The sequence below is a fragment of the Cherax quadricarinatus genome, chromosome 3 (genome assembly GCF_038502225.1).
Source record: "Cherax quadricarinatus isolate ZL_2023a chromosome 3, ASM3850222v1, whole genome shotgun sequence".
In the NCBI taxonomy this organism is placed as follows: domain Eukaryota; kingdom Metazoa; phylum Arthropoda; class Malacostraca; order Decapoda; family Parastacidae; genus Cherax; species Cherax quadricarinatus.
Window position 1 is genome coordinate 32,433,734 of NC_091294.1, and position 18,783 is coordinate 32,452,516.

General features: G+C 39.4%; 1 protein-coding gene across 1 annotated transcript in view; it reads right to left on the bottom strand.

Annotated features, from left to right (window-relative positions):
- Window positions 1-3,338: 3,338 nt before the first annotated feature.
- Window positions 3,339-18,783, bottom strand: part of LOC128684078 (protein-associating with the carboxyl-terminal domain of ezrin) — a 63,998-nt gene continuing 48,553 nt past the window's right edge. The window contains exons 10-11 of the mRNA XM_070091175.1: window positions 12,400-12,523; window positions 3,339-12,249 (exon numbers count right to left, since the gene is read on the bottom strand). Coding sequence (XP_069947276.1) covers window positions 11,261-12,249; window positions 12,400-12,523 — 1,113 coding nt within the window. The 3' untranslated portion in view covers window positions 3,339-11,260. The remainder of the gene's footprint in view (window positions 12,250-12,399; window positions 12,524-18,783) is intronic.

Genomic DNA, 18,783 nt, shown 5'->3' on the forward strand with positions numbered 1-18,783 from the left:
CACAGCAGTCAAAAGTTAAGCTAGCTACGTTGCAAGGGTATCGTTTCCGCCTGCGGGCAGGGAGGACGTAAGTATTGGGAGGTCATGGAGCTAAGCTGTTCCAGAATGTCATCACCAGATGTCTAGAAATTCTGTTGAACAATGGTATGAGGTAGAATGACAGTACCACTACAAGAATTGAGAGAACGATATTTTTCAATAGTAACAGGAATAGCATCTATGGTTGTAAGGAGAGAGAGATCACGAGCTTGGCTAGCATTCTGTACCATGATGATACATGCACTGCTCTTGAGGGCATGAAAGGGTATATCTCAACTAACATGATGTAGGAGCATCTTGCCAATACTATGATCGGAAAGATAGTCAGGAGAAGGAATAGGTCACAGAGCAAAAAACTTAGTCCATTGTGTATTTTGAAACATAGCATGTAAGGGGAGGAAGTGTCGTGCCAGTCCTTTCTGGGAAGAATGAGAAGGAAGCGAAGGAGTATCATCAGGTAATGGTCTTGGGTGTTTAGGTGTGGGACCTGAGTTGGTCCGACATGGGATGGGCAGGTGATCCGAAAAGCGCCACACCATAGAGGGAGAAGCCGGAAGCATGGTCAAAGAAGGGCAGAGGTCAGATATATCAAAGGAGTCAGGCAGAACCCTGGTAACTGGAGTGGGTAACGAAATAGCACTAGCAGGAGGTACAGGGGCATGAGAAATGTCCAAAGAGTGGTTAAATAACAAGGTAGGGTTGGAACAAGGTGCGGTAGCAGAAAGGGGCCTGGAGAGAGCTGTTTCATGGACTTGGGACTCCATGGTTATGTCACTTCTTTCTTTTTGTTTTTTAGAAAAAAAGAAAAAAAAGAAGAAAAAGAAGAAAAAAAAGGGGGGGAATGTGGAGGGAGAGCTCCTAGGAGGAATGAAAGGGCCGTAAATCCCCCCTCCGCGCCCAAGAACACCCCAGCACTGCAAGTAGTGCAGATGCAGCATGAAACCTGTGCCATACCCTACCCTTCATGCCAGTCAACCAGCAATCTGGGATAGCAACCTCATACCTACCGAGCCACCTCAGTGGACAAAAGAGAGGGCGGCCGGATATCTGCCACAAAGCATACCTCCATCGGCCACCATTCCCCGGAATCCGAAAGGCAGCTTCCAGAGATACACCTGTCACCCGAAAGACACCCAGAGCCACCCCAGGGAGACCGGTGAGGGAGTGGGACATCCCCAGGCGATCCAGATTACACGGCAAACTACACCACCACCACGGACCTCAATGGAATGTGATGGACCACAGCACCCTTCCCCCTACCTAGGAACTAGTGTGTGGAAAGAATCCCAAAGACTGAAAACAGGAAGGGGATAGGTGAGGGATGGGGAGAGGAGGAGGAAAGGGAAAAGGGAATATGTGGGAGGATGGGATAGGGAAAGGGGGGATTAGGAGGTAATTAGGTTCGGTCTGAGGAAGTAGATCAAAAGGTCTAATTCCTCAGACCAAGAGCCTCTTCACCATGCCAAGGAACCCCCCTTGAAGAGGACTAATTACACAAACAGTGACCTATACACATTTAATTAAACAGATCTGGTGCATAGAAAACATCTATCATAACTATACCAAAAAACTGACATATAGTTTTTGCATAGGATCTAGCTTTCACTCACATTCTTCCACTCCCAGTAATTAGCACTTTACAGAGACCTATTTGGATAATCTACAAACATGATGGCTTAATTTTTTCAATAAGCATTTCATAAAGTTAATAATCAAAGGTAAAAAAAAAATTGCCTTTGACCTATCTACATAAAATTTGGGGGTTTAGCTAATCTGATGATAAATAATCCTTTCTTCCTATAGATTTACACCAAAAGTTATTATAGAAGATAAACTTAATGATTAATTTACTGTAATCTGTATACACATTGCAATCTCTAACAGGAATGTAACTACCACATTAACACAGAATACAAACAACTCCTAATATATTTTGAGGGAGAAAAAAAAAAAAAGGCATTTAGTTCTTCATAGATCTTGCACAAATGTTCTACAATACAGAGGTAATAAAGGTTTTCAAGCAAAACAAATAGCATAACTAATCTGTTAACATACATTTAATGTATAAAATTTTTATACTGAAAAAAGCTGACAAACATTTCCACCCATGCTTAGTGTTGCTTCAAAAAATTTAAACCTAATTTGAATGTTATCTTGAATACAACTGAAAACTGTTTTCATTATTTGGCTATATTTTTACTGTCATGAAAAATACTAAACTCATATTGGTCATAAACCCAAGGGAAGTCATAACGAATGAGTGTCAATGAATAAACAGAATAACAGACAGAGACTCAAGCCATGGTCCGTGCATATAGCAGGACCAGCATTGTAACCACTCGACTGAATGGTTACATCTTTTGCCCAGTTACTGTATTTTCTGGCATATAAGGCACACTTTTTCCCCCACAAAAAGTCTTGGAAAATCAGCCTGCACCTAATATGCTCAAGGTCAGGGTCAAGGGTAGGCTTTGGGTTACACTTTAGAAGTTGTTTACTAACGTTGCATTACAACTGCTTGGAAACATCATGCCACAAGCAGCCGACACTCGTGCACCTTACATGCCAGAAAATACTGTGTATGGAGAATGGTTCGAGAGCTTCTATGTTGGTCACTAGTACTGCATGGCAAAGAGAGGGAGGGGGAGGGACTACTGACAGTAGTATAAAAATAATGAGTCAAGTATTGAGGGTCAAGACAGAGAGAGAGAGAGAGAGGGAGAGAGAGAGATGTGCAATCTAACAACTGTGCAGTAAATCAGATGCAAATTAAATTCAAGACATAATCTGCATTAACCATGTGACTTTCAAATAGGAATGAAAGGCATTTCAACAAAAATGAATACTGTGCCTGGAAAGTTGAGCAAGTGATCATATACAAATACAGTGGACCCCCGCATAACGATTACCTCCGAATGCGACCAATTATGTAAGTGTATTTATGTAAGTGCGTTTGTACGTGTATGTTTGGGGGTCTGAAATGGACTAATCTACTTCACAATATTCCTTATGGGAATAAATTCGGTCAGTACTGGCACCTGAACATACTTATGGAGTGAAAAAATATCGTTAACCGGGGGTCCACTGTAGTAGAAAAGAATTTCAGCCAGTTTTCAGCATGCAGTACAAAAACATACAGCAAGTATTTACTACTACTACACAACTTGCAGTAAAATCACAGTAAAAATTAAAAAAAAAAAAAAAAATGGGGAAAGTTATATAAAAAAAAACTACCCATGTCAACTCCAATAGTTCAAAACCATAGACACAAGATCAAAGGTCATTAAATAAATACTGTATAATAGTATAAACATGTAATCTACTGTACAGAATACATAACACAATCTATTGTACAGATTATATAACTTGTCATCTATTGTACAGGTTACATAACTTGTAATCTGTTGTACGGTGTTCCAAAAACATATCAACCCACCTCACTCACACATACACAAAACCAGGTTTTATTGAGCTTGGTCAAATAAGTCTAGAGAATATTTTTTTCTTTTTAAGAAAATAATTTGACGTACTTTGCCTACATTCTAATTACAGTGGACCCTTGGTTATCGGCCGTTCCGGATATTTGCCAATTCGGATTATGGCTGCTTTTTTGGCGGAAATTCTATCCCAGTTCTCGGCCATCATTTCGGAGATCGGCTGTACTTGGGCACATTACCCTTAAACTGTCCAAGCAGATCTACGTTCACATGCATAGTGCTCCAAAAGTAGATCTACGATTTTTTACATATTTTCAAACATAACAAAAAACAAAAAAGTAGATCAAAGTTTTTTTACACGTTTTCAAATGTAAAAAAAAAAAAAAAAAAAAAAAGAGATCTACTTTTTTTACATACTTTCAAATGTTGAAAAAACGTTGATCTACATTTGGACAGTTTAAGGGTTAAATACAGTAGTACCTCGAGTTTCGAACAGCTCCCAAGTCGAACAATTATGTAAGTGTTTTTTGTAAGTGCTTTTGTAAGTGTATTTTTGGGGGTCTGAAATGGATTAATCTAATTTACATTATTCCTTATGGGAACAAATTCATTCGGTATCGGCACTTGAACAGCCTTCTGGAACGAATTAAGTTCGTAACTCGCAGTACCACTGTATCTTATTTTAGGTTAATACAGTGAACCCCCGCATAACGATTACCTCCGAATGCGACCAATTATGTAAGTGTATTTATGTAAGTGCGTTGGTACGTGTATGTTTGGGGGTCTGAAATGGACTAATCTACTTCACAGTATTCCTTATGGGAATAAATTCGGTCAGTACTGGCACCTGAACATACTTATGGAGTGAAAAAATATCGTTAACCGGGGGTCCACTGTATAGACATTTTCATTAATCCATCTATGATATTTTCTTCAAAATTATATAAGAAACACATTACATAGCATATGGCATATAAACATGCAATGTTTATATGTTATCAAGTGGTGAATACCAGCGAATCGAGGAGGGAGGGAGGGAGGAGGGTGGAGGGTAAACATTACGTTTTCTCTGATTCAGCGTTAGAGAAAACTGTGAATCTGGCGTCTGGTCCAGTCACCGCCCTTCATAAGCGTTTGCTTACAATTCTCGGCATGAATTATTCATTACTTCTCCCTTTGTTTATGATGCCATATAAAGGTAGTTGTTAGAAACAATTAAACTCAGTGAACATGATATGTCGATGTAATAATATGGCTACATACATGTATCTACATCTACCAGCTACCTACACTGAATTCCTACAAATAAATACTACTCACCTCTCGCCCTACATTAAGACTACAAATATTTTAAGGTAAATAATGAATGTACTATGGCAGTAAAAGACAGAGAAGGGAAGTAGATAGGGCTTTGATACCTGAAGTTCTTATGGAGGGCGATTCCCAACTCCCTCTCCCCCCCTCGCCTTCAATATATCAACAAGAGTCTTCATTTATCATTAAAATTTGTGCTTTATATTTATTTCTCATTGTTTTGTGTAAAACTACGTATAGTTATTCTCTATAAAATGTATTTTTTTTTAACCCTTAAACTGTCCAAACGTAGATCAACATTCATGTGCGTAGTGCTCTGACCTTTTTTTTTCTACATTTGAAAGCATGTAAAAAAAAAGTAGATCTACGTACAAAGTGCTACACACATGAACATAGATCTACATTTGGACAGTTTAAAGGTTAATACTTTTCGGTGTCTGAAACGGATTAATTGGATTTCCATTATTTCTTATGGGAAATATTTCGGTTTTCGGCCTTTTCGGATTTAGGCCAACCTTCTGGAACAGATTACAGCCAATAACCGAGGGTCTACTACATATATAAAAACACATCAAACTCTTGCCTTAGCTTATGCAACAGTGGTCTGTAGTGGTAATAGTGACATAATTTGCAAGCACTGTTTGTTTGTTTCCACTCCTTCACAACACACACTACAATTATTAGGGTTGCTCCTAGATATTCATTTTATAAGAGAATGAATAACTTCCCATTATAATATTATAATAATAATAATAATAATAATAATAATAATAATAATAATAATAATAATAATACCACCCAGGGAGGTACTACTGTCCTGCCAATGAGTGTAAAATAAAAACCTGTAATTGTTTTACATGATGGGAGGGTTGCTGGTGTCTTTTTTGTCTCATAAACATGCAAGATTTCAGGTACATTTTGCTACTTTTACTTACACTTAGGTCACACTACACATGCATGTGCAGTACAGGCATATATATACACACACCCCTCTGGGTTTCGTTCTATTTTCTTACTAGTTCTTGTTTATTTCCTCTTATCTCCATGGGGAAGTGGAGCAGAATTCTTCCTCCTTAAGCCATGCGTGTTGCCAGAGGCAACTACAATGCCAGGAACAAGGGGCTAGTAACCCATTCTGTATACATTACTAAAGCTAAAAAGAGAAACTTTTGTTTTTCTTTTTGGGCCACCCAGCTTTGGTGGGATACGGCCAGTTTGTTGAAAGAATAATAATAATAATAATAATAATAATAATAATAATAATAATAATAATAATGATAATAATAATAATCTTTAGTTATGCAAGTACAGTGGACCCCCGGTTTACGATATTATTTCATTCCAGAAGTATGTTCAGGTGCCATTACTGAACGAATTTGTTCCCATAAGAAATATTGTGAATTAGATTAGTCCATTTCAGACCCCCAAACATACACGTACAAATGCACTTACATAAATACACTTACATAATTGGTCGCATTGGGAGCTGATCGTAAAGCGGGGGTCCACTGTACATGTATAATGCATACATCAATGACATACTACAATATAAGAAGCCCCTTGTTATTACCTGGAGTTTACCTGGACAGAGTTCCGGAGGTCAACGCCCCCGTGGCCCGGTCTGTGGCCAGGCCTCCTGGTGGATCAGAGCCTGATCAACCAGGCTGTTACTGCTGGCTGCATGCAAACCAACGTACGAGCCACGGCCCGGCTGGTCAGGTACCGACTTTAGGTGCTAGTCCAGTGCCAGCTTGAAGACTGCCAGGGGTCTGTTGGTAACCCCCCTTATGTATGCTGGGAGGCAGTTGAACAGTCTCGGGCCCCTGACACTTATTGTATGGTCTCTTAACGTGCTAGTGACACCCCTGCTTTTCATTGGGGGAATGTTGCATCGTCTGCCAAGTCTTTTGCTTTCGTAGCGAGTGATTTTCGTGTGCAAGTTTGGTACTAGTCCCTCTAGGATTTTTCAGGCGTATATTATCATGTATCTCTCCCGCCTGCGTTCCAGGGAATACAGGTTCAGGAACCTCAAGCGCTCCCAGTAATTGAGGTGTTTTATCTCCGTTATGCGGGCCGTGAAGGTTTTCTGTACATTTTCTAGGTCAGCAATTTCACCTGCCTTGAAAGGTGCTGTTAGTGTGCAGCAATATTCCAGCCTAGATAGAACAAGTGACCTGAAGAGTGTCATCATGGGCTTGGCCTCCCTAGTTTTGAAGGTTCTCATTATCCACCCTGTCATTTTTCTAGCAGATGCGATTGATACAATGTTATCCAGAGCATTTCATTCAAATCAGGTCAATTTTATCCCCAGGATGCAACCCACACCAGTCAATTAACACCCAGGTACCTATTTTACTGATACATGAACAGGGACAATAGGAGTCTTAAGGTACACGTTCTAATGTTTCCACCCGTACCAAAGATCGAACCATGGACCTCAATGTGTGATCTGAGTGCGCCAGCTCCTTTCATTATTGCTGTTGTTATTATTTTTTTTTTTTCAACACGTTGGTTGTCCCCCACTGAGGCAGGGTGACCCAAAACGAAAGAAAATCCTGAAAAAGAAAATACTTTCATCATTCAACACTTTCACCTCACTCATACATAATCACTGTCTTTGCAGAGGCGCTCAGATACGACAGTTTACAAGTCAACCTCCAAACTGACAATATCCCAAACCCCTCCTTTAAAGTGCAGGCACAGTACTTCCCATTTCCATGACTCAAGTCCGGCTAACTGGTTTCCTTTAATCCCTTCACAAGATATTGCCCTGCTCACACTCCAACAGCTCCTCAGGTCCCAAAAACCATTCGTCTACATTCCCTATCTAACACACTCACACATGCTTGCTGGAAGTCCAAGCCCCTCGCCCACAAAACCTCCTTACCCCTTCCCTCCAACCTTTTCGAGGACGACCCCTACGGACCTTCCTTCCCCTACATATTTATATGCTTTCCAAGTCATTCTACTTTGATCCATTCTCTCTAAATGACCAAACCACCTCAACAACACCTCTTCAGCCTTCTGACTAAAACTTTTAGTAACAACACACCTCCACCTAATTTCCACACTCCAAATTCTCTGGATAATATTTACACCACACACTGCCCTTAGGCAGGACATCTCCACTGCCTCCAGCCACCTCCTCACTGCAGCATTTTCAACACAAGCTTCACACCCACATAAGAGTGTTGGTACCACTATACTTTCATACATTCCCTTCTTTGCCTCTATGGATAACATTTTTTTTTGTCTCCACAGATACCTCAACGCACCACTCGCTTTTTTTCCTTCATCAATTCTATGGTTAACCTCATCCTTCATAAACCCATCTGCTGACAAGTCAACTCCCAAATATCTGAAAACATTCACATCTTCCATACTCCCTCTCTCCAATGTGATATCCAATTTCTCTTTATCTAAATTGTTGGATACCTTCATCACCTTACTCTTATCTATGTTCACTTTCAACCTTCTACCTTTACACACCCTCCCAAACTCATCCACTAACCTTTGCAACTTTTCTTTAGAATCTCCCATAAGCACAGTATCATCAGCATTATTATTCTTTCTTCTTTCTTTCAATGCACCAGCCCTATCCCACCGAGGTGGGGTGGCCCAAAAAGAAAAACAAAGTTTCTCCTTTTACATTTAGTAATACATACAGGAAAAGGGGTTAGTAGCCCTTTCCTCCCGGCATTTTACTCGACTCTTACGACACACACGGCTTTAAAAGGAAGAATTCTGTTCCACTTCCCCATGGAGATAAATGGAAATAAACAAGAACAAGAACTAGTAAGAAAAATAGAAGAAAACCAAGAAGGGTCTGTATATATATGCTTGTCCATGCATGTGCAGTGTGACCTTAATGTAAGTAAAAGTAGCAAGATGTACCTGAAACCTTGCATGTTAATGAGACAAAAAAAAAGACACCAGCAATCCTACCAACATGTAAAACAATTATAGGCTTTCCTTTTACACTCACTTGGCAGGATGGTAGTACCTCCCTGGGTAGCTGATGTCTACCAACCTACTACCTAGGTTTTTAATATTATTATTATTATTATTATTATTATTATTATTATAATGGATAAGCGATGAACCCCTAAGGGTCATTCAACTCCTAGGAAATTAATTTCAACTCCAGGAAAGAGAGAATAGCTTTAGTTCTTCATATCAAGAACCATTGCTAGCATCAAAGCACCCATTCAATGACAGTATGAATGCGGGGGACAATGAGATGCAACAAGTCAAAACTCCAAATAACTTGCAATGCATTTTGAAGAAGTGGTAAGCGACACAATGTGGACAATAGCTGTAAGAAGTGCATACAACTCTGCCATGACAATACTAACTGCATTACATAAGTGTCCCTGTAATACACTTTCTGGAAAAACATAAGTAACATACATCATCAGAGGCTTCAGAGCCATCAGTATATACAGCTGCAGCTTATGAGTATAAATGAAGATGCTCATGGGAGATGGAGTGCATGTCCATAGCAGATACCTTTCCTTCAGGAAGGAAGTAGAGTGCTTGCACTCTACAGAAGGGAGCGAGGATGTTACAGTCCTGACAAGACTAAACTGAATAAATGACGAGTGATTTTTCTTTTCTTTTTTTTTGGCCATCCTACCTTGTTAGGAGATGGACAGTGCACTTAAAAACAAAAAATTTGCAAGGTTCACCTTCATGTGAAGGGGAAAGAATTAGTAAAGTATTTTGCATGTTAGCAACTATATTTAGTGAGGTGTCTGAAATACCAGCACTGATGGCACTGTTAGAGAGTAGGTAAGAGCTCTGTTACTTTTAAGCAGATACCTGCTAAATACATGGTAAAGGAGAGCTCACAGCCACCAGAAGTTAACTTGTCAACACTGCTTGAGTATTTACATTGCCCCTGTGCAAGACAAACAAATGTCCACTCGGAGAATGGGTACCCAAACTGTTGCAGTTCCTGGAAAATATATTCTGTGCACTCACTAAATGATCGCTGATGGACAGTTGAATAAGGAAAGATGACCATTCCACTGCACATATTAAGGTAAGAATGTCTAAGAACAGTAACAGATCTGTTGTCATCAGTCTGTAATTTTACTAGGTTATCCACTGAGTAGCATCATAAATCTGCACTACACACAGCCCATCATGCTGAGTATGGAAAGTGACCCATCAGGTTATCTGGTTGACTCGTGATATGAAGCTTCATTGGCTGAAGTGTAAAAAAATTTGACAGTTAATGGGCCTTCTACCATATGAAGAGGTAAAGGAATCCAGTGAGGAGTCTTATGATTACAGTGAAAAGAAGGGTGAGAAGTATCAAGAACAGAATCTGAAATAATACTACTGTATTTGATTGTACTACGATCATGAGGAATGCTAGGGCTTGTAAATACCCTTTGTGAGTCAGGAAAAACTCATGTCACAGTCAGGGATTGTGCAGAGGAATCATGACCAATATTTACAAAACATTCCTCCACCCATCTAGTACAACAGAAGGCTAGCACATTTACTAAAACAAAACAAGTGAGTGACCAACAGAGGAGCAGGTGACAGCCACACAAAAATGGTGCCTGCTTTCTGATGCTTGCTTGGCTTTAGCAAAATACATCATCCTTCTAGACAGTGAAGAGTGATGAAAGACTAATCAACTGATTCAGCAGGGCCTGCACTGAGCCTTTTTTTTTTTCTTTAATTTCCAACCCTTTCCCAAAGAAGTGCTGCCCACCCGAGGGCCACAGCCCCACAGGCAAGCGGAAATAAGGAGAATACAGATCACCATGCATGGGAAACACACAGAGCAGTGCTTAACTTAGCCTCCTTATGTCATGACCACCCCGAGGGAGCCAGTCTATCCAGCACGACCACAACAATTAAGACCATAATCCCTCTACATTTACATAAAGGAACTACCATCTGGAGATTTTGTCTGGTACAGAATGATCAAAAAATTATTATTTAGATATTACAGATCTATTTTGAGATGAATTTCAGAATTTATTTCTTTTACAAAGTTGTTTATCAAATGCACTTCTGATTTTGTATGCATTCACTTTAAATATATGTGGTGGGCTCATATTTATTAAGGATGAATTGGGCAAGAGACGTGAATAGTTTTTAAGGATGTAAAAAATTATGTAGTCATTTCTTAATCAAATACCATCATTTTCAGTACTTTATATGACCATTTGGTCTGGTGTGATGGGTTCATATTTGTTTGCTGTAATTTACCTAGCAAATATATAATTTATTCTTATATTCCTGGCATTGGTACTCTAATATTATTGTTTCAAAATATTTGGATAAAATACAGTTATAATGATGAATGGTAACAAAATAATATACTTACAATGAAGTGTCTAATCACATTAGCTAACAAAAATTTACCAACAATTCTCACGTTTAACCATACTATACTTTTAATAATCGACATTTACACACATTTCACATTTCTTTATACGTATATCGGTTTAAAAATCTTCACTCCAGCCATCATTCCAGCTATCCTTTGCTTCGCTAGTAACTGCTATGCTCAATGAAGAGCGATTACCTGCAGACATCAGCACTGATTTTGTTTTAGGGCTTTCATGAGGTTTAGATAGTAAATTACCTTCTGTATTGCTTGGAGACACATCAAACATATCAATCTGCTCCCCCCATTCACCTTCCCCCCACCCATCACCAGCCGCACTTGTATCTAACCCTGCTAAAGTCTCAGAAACTGATGGCAGCTGAACTTTTTGTATTCCTAGCACTTTACAGTTGGCTTCCATTAACAAGGTCTCCAGGTCAAATTTCTTTGTGTTAAATTTAGGTACAAGATCTGCAAAGAGGTCCAATTCTGAATCATGCTTTTTATTAACTTTAATAGCCAAGACATCAAATTCCTCTCCAAGATTTTGAGTTCTCTTGGCCTGCACATTATGAGTGATTTCATTATTCTTTAAACTGTTAAGTTTCATACTTGAACTTGATTTCTTATTAGCTGAGCAAGACCCCTTAGTATCATCTTGATTACTATCACTACTATACACTGAAGATGCCTTTTCTGAATGTGAATTAATCTGCATTTTCTTTTCATTGTTTAATTGAACAGCAGAGGCTGTACTGACATTACTCGCTACATCCACCTCCCATTTATGCTCCATTTTTGGTAAATCATCTTCATCTTCATTGAGAGAGAGCAAGACATTAGAGAAGTGCTCCACAGGAGCATCTTGCATCTCTTCCCAATCTGATGACCAAGCATCAGCATCACTGCCTCCAACCCCTGGTGATCCCAATGCAATATTAGCTATATTACCACTGTCTTCTCCATCTGGTGAACTTCTCTCAGGAATCTGTGTCAAAACTATGCTATCAATTGACAGGTTATCTAAAGAATTTGCATCCAATTTGACTTCACTGTTGATAGGTTCCGATGGCAAAGATATGGATCGTGGAGGTGGTGGCGGTGGTTCTGTTAAAAAATATTATGAATTAATTTCAACCATGACATACCATATAAATTTTGTACAATATAAAAAGTAATTAACTTTTAATTTAAAACTGAAACAAGTATAATTTTGGTAGAGTAAGAGGATTACAAAATTTAAGATTAGTAACTTACCATCAGAAGGTGCTGAAATGGATGTAGTAAGTTGAGTTTTGTTAACTTTACTGTTAACCTTAGCTTCAGCAGAGCCTATCTGATGAGGTAACACTCCTTTAGTCAATGGTAAACTTGCTGCAGCCTGAAAATGTACAAATACATGGTTTTGTTTTTGCATCAAGAGTTATAGCATTTCTTCTTGTCTTAACTTTATGTATGCCACTGTTGTAGCCAAATACAGGAGCCTTCATCCAAACTTCAGACACATCATCAATTCAAAATGCTTTCTCTAAACCTTCCAGAATCAAGAAATCAGGAGAGAAAAAAAAAGTAACTTAAATCTAGGACTCTCCCTTGCTTGTCTAGTCACTGCTTAGCAATGCCTAAGCAACAAAATAAAGTCGCAAAATATTACACTAAAAATTATGAAATGACTTGGAGGGTGTATAAATCTGTAGTGGAGGGAAGGCAGGGTAGGTGTCATCCTAGGTAAGGATGGAGGGAGGAGGTAAAGGTTTTATGTGCAAAGGGCTTAGACATACAGCAGGTATGTGTGTGAACATGTTAGACAGGAGTGGAGACAAATGGTTTCTGGGACTTGTCGAGCTATTGAAGTGTAAGCAGGGTAATATTTTGTAAAGGGATTCAGAGAAACCGGTTAGACGGATTTGAGTCCTGATGGTGGAAAGTCAAGTGCCTGCTCTCTAATGGAGAGGGTTGGGATATTTACTGTTTAGAGTGACATCTAAACTGTTGTACCTTCATGCCTCTGGCAAGACAATGATAGTGTGAATGATGGTTAAAGTGTTTCTTTCTTGGGTTACTCTGCCACAGTGGGAGACAGTCAGCATGTTAAAAAAAAAAAAATTATGAAATGGGAATAAAATTGAAAAAAAGTAAATTTTGGGATATCAATTGAAAATTTAGGCTATGCGATGTAGGTACTGCCAATGTTTATGATACTAAGAGACACACTGATAAACTCTTGCAGCTTTATTGTGAAAGTGATACACTCAAAATAATAAATGACCACAAAATCAAGGTGTGTAAAGGTAGAAAGTTGAAAGTAAACATAGATAAGAGTAAGGTGACGAGGGTATCAAATGATTTAGATAAAGAAAAACTGGATATCACATTGGAGAGAGGTAGTATGGAAGAAGTGAATGTTTTCAGATATTTTGGAGTTTACTTGTCAGCGGATGGGTTTATGAAGGATGAGTTGAGGTATCTGTGGAGACAAAAAACATTATCCATGGAGGCAAAGAAGGAAATGTACGAAAGTATAGTGGTACCAGCACTTTTATATGGGTGTGAAGCTTGGGTTGCAAATGCTGCAGCGAGGAGGCGGTTGGAGGCAGTGCAGATGTCCTGTTTAAGGGCAATGTGTGGTGTAAATATTATGCAGAGAATTCGGAGTTTGGAAATTAGGAGGAGTAGAGTTACTAAAAGTATTAGTCAGAGGGCTGAAGAGGGGTTGTTGAGGTGGTTTGGTCATTTAGAGAGAATGGATCAAAGTAGAATGACTTGGAAAGCATATAAATCTGTAGGGGAAGGAAGACGGGGTAGGGGTTGTCCTCGAAAAGGTTGGAGGGAGGGGGTAAAGGAGGTTTTGTGGGCGAGGGGTTTGGACTTACAGCAACATGTGTGAGCGTGTTAGATAGGAGTGAATGGAAACAAATGGCTTTTGGGACTTGACAAGCTGTTGGAGTGTGAGCAGGGCAATATTTAGTGAAGGGAGTCAGGGAAAATGGTTATTTTTATATAGCCAGACTTGAGTACTGGAAATGGGAAGTACAATGCCTGCACTTTAATGGATGGGGTTTGGGATATGGGCAGTTTGAAGGGGTATAATATATACATTTTTTTTTTTCAACAAGTCGGCCATCTCCCATCGAGGCAGGGCGACCCAAAAAGAAAGAAAATCCCCAAAAAAGAAAATACTTTCATCATCATTCAACACTTTCACCTCACTCATAAATAATCACTGTCTTTGCAAGCGGGCCCAGATACAACAGTTTAAAAGCATATATAAAGATATGTAACATATAACTCCAAACTGCCAATATCCCAAATCCCTCCTTTAAAGTGCAGGCATTGTGCTTCCCATTTCCAGTACTCAAGACCGGCTATATAAAATAACCAGTTTCCCTGAATCCCTTCATTAACTATTACCCTCCTCACACTCCAACAGCTCATCAGGTCCCAAAAACCATTTGTCTCCATTCACTCCTATCTAACACGCTCAGACACGCTTGCTGGAGGTCCAAGCCCCTCGCCCACGAAACCTCCTTTAGCCCCTCCCTCCAACCTTTTCGAAGTTGACTCCTACCCCGCTTTCCTTCCCCTACAGATTTATACGCTCTCCATGTCATTCTACTTTGATCCATTCTCTCTATATGACCAAACCACCTCAACAACCCCTCTTCAGCCCTCTGACTAATACTTTTATTAACTCCACATATTCTCCTAATTTCCACACTCCGAATTCTCTGCATAATATTTACACCACACACTGCCCTTAGACAGGACATCTCCACTGCCTCCAACCACCACCTCACTGCAGCACTGACAACCCAAGCTCCGGACCCATATAAGAGTGTTGGTACCACTTTACTTTCATACATTCCCTCCATAGATAATGTATATTTGTCTCCACATACACCTCAATGCACCACTCACCTTTTTTCTTTCACCAATTCTAAGGTTAACCTCATCCTTCATAAACCCATCCACTGACACGTCAACTCCCAAGTATCTGAAAACATTCACTTCTTCCATACTCCCTCTCTCCAATGTGATATCCAATTTTTCTTTATCTAAATTGTTTGATACCCTCATCAACTTACTCTTATCTATGTTCACTTTCAACTTTCTACCTTTACACACCATCCCAAACTCGTCCACTAACCTTTGCAACTTTTCTTTAGAATCTCCCGTAAGCACAGTATCATCAGCAAAAAGTAACTGTGTCAACTCTCATTTTGTACTTGATTCCCCATAATTTAATTCCGCCCCTCTCCCCAACAACCTAGCATTTATCTCCTTCACAACCCCATCTATAAATATATTAAACAACCATGGTGACATTACACAACCCTGTTTAAGACCTACTTTTACAGGGAAGTAATCTCCCTCTCTCCTACACACCCTAACCTGAGCCTCACTATCCTCATAAAAACTCCTTACAGCATTTAGTAACTTACTACCTATTTCATACACTTACAACATATGCCACATTGCTTTCCTATCCACTCTATCATATGCCTTTTCTAAATCCATAAATGCAATGAAAACTTCCCTACCTTTATCTAAATACTGTTCACATATGTGCTTCAATGTAAACACTTGATCTACACATCTCCTACCCACTCTAAAGCCTCCATGCTCATCCACAATCCTACTCTCTGTCTTATCTCTAATTCTCTCAATAATAACCGTACCGTACACTTTTCCTGGTATACTTAGTAAACTTATTCCCCTATAATTTTTACCATCTCTTTTGTCCCCCTTCCCTTTATATAAAGGAACTATACATGCTCTCTGCCAATCCCTAAGTACCTTCTCCTCTTTTATACATTAAACAAAAATACCAACCACTCCAACACTATATCCCCCCCTGCTTCTAACATTTCTGTCATGATCCCATCCATTCCAGCTGCTTTACCCCTTTTCATTCTACGTAATGCCTTATGCGCCTCCCCAACACTCACATCCTGCTCTTCTTCACTCCTAAAAGATGTTATAACTCCCTGGCCAGTGCACGAAATTACCGCCTCCCTTTCTTCATCAACATTTAAAAGTTCCTCAAAATATTCCCGCCATTTACCCAATACCTCCAGCTCCCCATCTATTAACTCCCATACTCTGTTTTTAACTGACAAATCCATTCGTTCCCTAGGTTTTCTTAACATGTCTATCTCACTCCAAAATTTTTTATTTTCTGCAAAATTTCTTGACAGTGCCTCTCCCACTCTATCATTTGCTCTCATTTTGCACTCTCTCATCACTCTCTTCACCTTTCTTTTACTCTCAATATACTCTGCTCTTCTTATAACACTTCTGCTGTGTAAAAACCTCTCATAAACTATCCTTTTCTCTTTTATCACACCTTTTACTTCATCATTCCACCAATCACTCCTCTTTCCTCCTGCACCCACTCTCCTATAACCACAAACTTCTGCCCCACATTCTAGTACTTCATTTTTTAAAACTATTCCAACCCTCTTCAACCCCACCATTACTCATATTTGCACTAGCCTACCTTTCTGCCAATATGTACTTGCTTATATTTCACCCTAACTTCCTCCTCCCTTAGTTTATACACTTTCACCTCTCTCTTACTTGCTGTTGCCATTTTCCTTTTGTCTCATCTACCTCTTTAACTGTAGCTACGACTAAATAATAAAACGATATATCATATCTCATAAACACGCTAGATAACAGGGATATCTTGCTACTCCTACTTACACTTTGGTCACATTTCACAGACACGCACATGCATATATATATATACATACATCTAGGTTTTTCTCCTTATTCTAAATAGCTCTTGTTCTTTTTTATTTCTTCTATTGTCCATGGGGAAGTGGAAAAGAATCTTTCCTCCGTAAGCCATGCGTGTCGTATGAGGCGACTAAAATGCCGGGAGCAATGGGCTAGTAACCCCTTCTCCTGTATACATTTACTAAAAAAGAGAAGAAGAAAAACTTTATAAAACTGGGTTGTTTAAATGTGCGTGGATGTAGTGCGGATGACAAGAAACAGATGATTGCTGATGTTATGAATGAAAAGAAGTTGGATGTCCTGGCTCTAAGCGAAACAAAGCTGAAGGGGGTAGGAGAGTTTCAGTGGGGGGAAATAAATGGGATTAAATCTGGAGTATCTGAGAGAGTTAGAGCAAAGGAAGGGGTAGCAGTAATGTTAAATGATCAGTTATGGAAGGAGAAAAGAGAATATGAATGTGTAAATTCGAGAATTATGTGGATTAAAGTAAAGGTTGGATGCGAGAAGTGGGTCATAATAAGCGTGTATGCACCTGGAGAAGAGAGGAATGCAGAGGAGAGAGAGAGATTTTGGGAGATGTTAAGTGAATGTATAGGAGCCTTTGAACCAAGTGAGAGAGTAATTGTGGTAGGGGACCTGAATGCTAAAGTAGGAGAAACTTTTAGAGAGGGTGTGGTAGGTAAGTTTGGGGTGCCAGGTGTAAATGATAATGGGAGCCCTTTGATTGAACTTTGTATAGAAAGGGGTTTAGTTATAGGTAATACATATTTTAAGAAAAAGAGGATAAATAAGTATACACGATATGATGTAGGGCGAAATGACAGTAGTTTGTTGGATTATGTATTAGTAGATAAAAGACTGTTGAGTAGACTTCAGGATGTACATGTTTATCGAGGGGCCACAGATATATCAGATCACTTTCTAGTTGTAGCTACACTGAGAGTAAAAGGTAGATGGGATACAAGGAGAATAGAAGCATCAGGGAAGAGAGAGGTGAAGGTTTATAAACTAAAAGAGGAGGCAGTTAGGGTAAGATATAAACAGCTATTGGAGGATAGATGGGCTAATGAGAGCATAGGCAATGGGGTCGAAGAGGAATGGGGTAGGTTTAAAAATGTAGTGTTAGAGTGTTCAGCAGAAGTTTGTGGTTACAGGAAAGTGGGTGCAGGAGGGAAGAGGAGCGATTGGTGGAATGATGATGTAAAGAGAGTAGTAAGGGAGAAAAAGTTAGCATATGAGAAGTTTTTACAAAGTAGAAGTGATGCAAGGAGGGAAGAGTATATGGAGAAAAAGAGAGAGGTTAAGAGAGTGGTGAAGCAATGTAAAAAGAGAGCAAATGAGAGAGTGGGTGAGCTGTTATCAACAAATTTTGTTGAAAATAAGAAAAAGTTTTGGAGTGAGATTAACAAGTTAAGGAAGCCTAGAGAACAAATGGATTTGTCAGTTAAAAATAGGAGAGGAGAGTTATTAAATGGAGAGTTAGAGGTATTGGGAAGATGGAGGGAATATTTTGAGGAATTGTTAAATGTTGATGAAGATAGGGAAGCTGTGATTTCGTGTATAGGGCAAGGAGGAATAACATCTTGTAGGAGTGAGGAAGAGCCAGTTGTGAGTGTGGGGGAAGTTCGTGAGGCAGTAGGTAAAATGAAAGGGGGTAAGGCAGCCGGGATTGATGGGATAAAGATAGAAATGTTAAAAGCAGGTGGGGATATAGTTTTGGAGTGGTTGGTGCAATTATTTAATAAATGTATGGAAGAGGGTAAGGTACCTAGGGATTGGCAGAGAGCATGCATAGTTCCTTTGTATAAAGGCAAAGGGGATAAAAGAGAGTGCAAAAATTATAGGGGGATAAGTCTGTTGAGTGTACCTGGTAAAGTGTATGGTAGAGTTATAATTGAA